This window comes from Rhea americana, unplaced genomic scaffold, assembly GCF_003343005.1.
Source record: "Rhea americana isolate MKP2758 unplaced genomic scaffold, rheAme1 scaffold_71, whole genome shotgun sequence".
Classification (NCBI taxonomy): Eukaryota; Metazoa; Chordata; class Aves; order Rheiformes; family Rheidae; genus Rhea; species Rhea americana.
In genome coordinates this window covers 3,828,874-3,833,702 of record NW_028186879.1, presented here as the reverse complement: position 1 = coordinate 3,833,702, position 4,829 = coordinate 3,828,874, and the positions used below count along the sequence as shown (strand labels likewise).

General features: G+C 37.7%; 1 protein-coding gene across 1 annotated transcript in view; it reads right to left on the bottom strand.

Annotated features, from left to right (window-relative positions):
* Positions 1-4,829, bottom strand: part of MICU2 (mitochondrial calcium uptake 2) — a 166,566-nt gene that overhangs the window by 39,129 nt on the left and 122,608 nt on the right. The window contains exon 5 of the mRNA XM_085321809.1: positions 3,132-3,179. Coding sequence (XP_085177935.1) covers positions 3,132-3,179 — 48 coding nt within the window. The remainder of the gene's footprint in view (positions 1-3,131; positions 3,180-4,829) is intronic.

The window sequence follows — 4,829 nt, the reverse complement described above, 5'->3', positions numbered from 1 at the left end:
TCTTTTTTCTTTTAACAATGTGGCAGAAACAGAACCTTTCAGCAAAGGAAACAACTTAAGAAATATCCTGTTCTTTTTAAGTGATTTTTAACTGAACAAGAAGATGGTTAAACAAAGTGTTATATTTACATTTTTTACATCTTCAGCAGCCAATTAAAAGTTTTTTGTTAAGCAACTTTGTGATGTAATGATATTTTATAAATACCATTGCGATCTGCAACTGGCTTTCTCTCCATGGAAATTCTAAATTTTGTGTTACTACTGCAAAAGCAGGAAGAGTCTATCCTATAGCATATTTAGAGAATAAAAGTAATTGATGTGTTTAATAGAAATTTATACCATCTGTGTTGAAATTTTCAGATAAGAAAGCTGTTACTGAAAAATATAGTACCTAAAGCCTGCTTATGCTGTTCAGAGATGACATACTTACCTGATATGATGCAACACCAATGGTATGCATTCATAAAATAAACACAGTTCAAAGAATACCTCAGATATATTTGTATTTAATTAGAATCAGGCAGAATTCCAAACTCTGAACACAAGAACTTCACCTTAGCTGTGCCTGCAGCTTGCTTCCCCTGCAACCCGTTCCTGCTTTGACAAACTGTCACGGTTTGTGACGGCTAATTGGAGCAAGCTTTTAGCAAAGGTGACAGTTTCAGTTCCTGGGCCCATCCACCAAGCAGGGCTTTACCAGAGGTTCCATTAACCAACTTCTGAGAACGAAATTCAATACTGCACTGAAAGGAGATAGATAATGATGATATAAGGCACCTAGCACAGAGCACAGGGGATTGCAATGGGCAAAATAAAGCCTTTGTCTGCCACAAAAACACATTTTTCAAGATCAGCGTTGTTATGCGGATGCTGCCGTTACATGCAAGGCAGCATGGTCTGGTCAACAGAATACTAGAACCGTGACTCGGGAAATCGAGTGATCCTGTTCTGGTTTGCTTATCGGTCTGCTGGTGATTTAGAAGAATTCCTTTAAATAAGCCATTAATATTTTAATAAATCTCACATTAATTCTCACTAGAAAGGGAAAAAGGTTACGTAGCTGGGGGCTGACTGATGTATTTACTAGATAGAGGTACTAATACTTGCTAACATTTGCTTTCAAATCGATCTTTATGATAACCCCCATGTTAGCTACAGCTAAAGCAGCAACATTAGCTCTGCATTTTCATCCTGCACAGGAAGGTCCCTTCGTTTTTTTSAGTTCAGTACATTCCTATGTAAATTCCCTGAAAAACAACATTATTYGATTGTTTGGAGAAAGGGACCAACATGCTCTGATATTGCTCCAGTTCTCTAATTGTTTAAACCAATAAATCAGCATGAATTTACTTTCAGCCACCAGAGATTTTTAAAGAAACAGATTCTTTGGCATCTACTTCTGCAACTTTGGTTATATTTTTCTGAAGCTATAACGAGGTAATTTTTTTAAAGGAGTTTTTTATTGCAACAATTTTTAATCAGCTTTATGACTGGGCTACACTCTTATATTACTTCTGATTTAAAAAACACTTGAACATGGTAYGCTCATGTTCAGTTATCTGTAGCCCTGGACAGTCACTACTGGCTGGGGAAACAGTATATTTATATGGTAAATGGGTTATATTCATGCATATTTGTGCTAAGTAATATTCTGTACTAGCTGAAGTTTCTTAAGAGATTACCCTTCACGCCATGTCGAGCGCACCCATGCAGCTCCGCTGAGAAGTGACCTAAGTTGTAAAAGGACTATCTAAATTACACAAAAGTTGTATATCAAAGGCTATTAAGACTGGACGCACTCTCCCAGCTCTCTGGAGACGGTATCTTAACATCACTCATTGGTGCTACATCAGGAGAGGGTGAAGTGCTACGGCAAGCACAGCTTGTCAGTTTGAGGCCCTCACATGGACMTTGCAGTCATGGAAGTGATTAAGTTCAGGCATCTAAGGCTCAGCTATGCTTTGGGGTAAGAGTAACTGTTTCCTTCCTTCCTTCCCTCGCTCTCTCTGTTGAGACTACGAAACCTAGTATGCCTGGTTGGGCTGCATGGAYGTGCATCCAGTCTCTCTCACTACTAGTTTACAGACCCCACTGCGTAACGCTCCCACTCGCATCTTGCCCCAAATCTTTCAATACTCCAGCTTCACCCGCAGCTCATCAGACCAGCACAGGGACGTGGCCAGCGCAGACTGCAGAGATGGACTAACCATAGATGAGGAAGCTTAGAAGATCCTAGATTACTGCCACACACAGGCCAAAAAATGCCAACTGTTCACTGATAAAGCAAGTCTGCTTCCTTTAAAACCACCTTTGAAAGCATCTGCTTTCCTGCCACGCTCTCTATTACAGCTGAATGGAACTGCAAGAACAGGCTTTAGGTTCAGGGCTGACTTSTACGGAGGCTGCCCACACCTTTCCCCTCCGCACTCACCGCAACACATGAGCTTCAGCTTCTTAGCTCAGGAGAGCCAAGAGTTTGGCTACTGAAATTACAAAACAAAAAAGGTTTTAAAAAAAGCACTTGAGAGAAAAGGAAGGAGGAAAAGGAGGGGGAAAGAAATACATACAAAATACGTAGAGGAAATAAAGCCAACAAGAACTGAGAAATGCAATAACTGATTTAAAAGAATCACACAAAAGGATGCTGTAGAAGCCTGTTGTCTATCATCCATTACATACYAAAGCACACAAATAATAGGAAACAACCTTTCATATACTGCAAATTTTTTTTATATCACAGCATGAGCTAAAATATTAACCTCTCATGGTCCAAAATGACTAAAACTATTATCCAGAAGACAAATTACTTTATCCTCCCCCACTGTTGTTGTTCTCCTTACTGTGTGGTCCCCTATCCAATGTCTTCCCTTTCTTGCAAAGCATCTTGAAGGACTCTCTTGATCCTGTGGTGCAGAGTTCATCAAGATTTTTGAAGTGACACTGTTGACCAGTGATGACACTATGGAACTAAGTTGCAATCAATTAAAGTTAGATGCTTTTCTATGTCTTATCACTCTATATAATAGTTTGTTAAGTTGGATTAAAATTTAGGAATTTATCAAAAAAAGTCCTTAGGAAGCTGTTAGCAGTTCAGTATTTATGCATATGCTTTTTAAACATGTAATACTTACTTGTAAGGATTGTCAACAAAAACAGGTACTCTGCATATGAGATCAAGCCTGAAATAAAATAGTAAAAAATGTTTCGCAAATAATTTACATACATATAGCCAGACTTGAAAAATCAGGTATTTTAAATTAAAAAATGTAGACTAACATCATGTTAAATAGCTTAAAGTAAGTTTCTTTCATTATTATTAAATAAAGTCCCTACTTCTGTTTTTAGGACTCTGAAGGTGAAATTCCCCATCAAGAGACTCATCAATGTTCACGTCTGATCGAGAGAGTTAGTTTTATTTGGTCCTAATAGAAGGCCTGCACTAAATCTTTGGATTTTTACTGAAAACATTCTATGTTTATACAAAAGACAAATAAATTAACTGTGCTTTGTCACATTTAGTACCTGGGAGGAGAACTACTCTAACRTTACCCTGAAGGATCAAAGTATTCCCTGCCCTGGCAGCCTTGAAAAGGCGGAGAACAGCTTCCCTCTAATTCTCCCGGGGAACAGGGCAACACGCAAAGCTGCCAAGCTGCTAGATCGCGCTGATAGTACTGCTGGGCCGCCTGCCAAGAGGAGGCTTCATTTTTTTCTTTCTATTCCTTTTTTTAAAATAGGAACATGTCCTTTCTACAAGGTGAAAGTATTCCCCCCCCCTCGCCTTTGGAAGGAAAATTCCAGTGTTTTCCTTTGAAATACCGCCTCAAATGAAAAGCCTGAACAAACACAAAGATGCGATAGCGTCAAAATAGAGCGTACAAGCTAAAGATAGAGACTGCATAACGGGGATGGTTAAACACCAGAATCTGAACCATCTGCCCTGCAATAATGCTAAAAGAAAAAAAAAAAAAAGTAAAGGGCTTTTTTCTAAACTGCCTTTCGAAACAACTGAGCTACTTTTAACTTGTGAACTAAACATTGTATAACGCTAAAGCTGCTTAAAATACCGAAGTTTAGACATGCCTATCTGTGCAAAGATAAACAATTTTTTATAATTTACATTTAGTTAATTGATAGATATGGAATCCACTTAAGCTTTAGTGACAAACAATTAACTTCCGATTAATTACTATACAGAGCCAACAGCATTTGTATTTGGTTTCATATAGTGACTTTACACTTACTGTTTTAAGTACCAGGGTTTGAAATATTAAATTGCTGAATACAACAGTCTGAATATCAGAGGATAGGTCTTATCTAAAGACAGGTCTAATATTGATCCTGTTGCTGATTCACTCTGTCTCCAYACCTCAATTTTCCTCTCCATCAAAATAGGGCTATTAACCTACTATCCAGCATGTGAATCATGTTTAACTCAGCATAATACTACAATCATACAATACACTATGCAAATAAAAATATTTTTATCTCAAAGATTTATTTTTGTTTACAAGTTTCAGGATCATTGTCACATCACTAGACTAATACAGTCATTAAAGTGTAAATTATCTGTATTACTGTAAAGCTTGGAGACATGTTCCTAGACAAGGTGTCCAGGATTCCTACAAATGCAAAAAGAAAGAGAGCCCCTGCTCCATATATATATGTATTTTTTAGCTTACATGCTTAAGTAGAAAAGCATGTAAAATAAAAGATGGGTAGAGACGAAATAGGAGAAAAAGAAATCAAGCTGAACAGCATGACAGAAGTGATCAAGACCCCTTCTCCCTAATTTTGTTTTGTACGTGTCACAGCAGAAGAATGTTTTT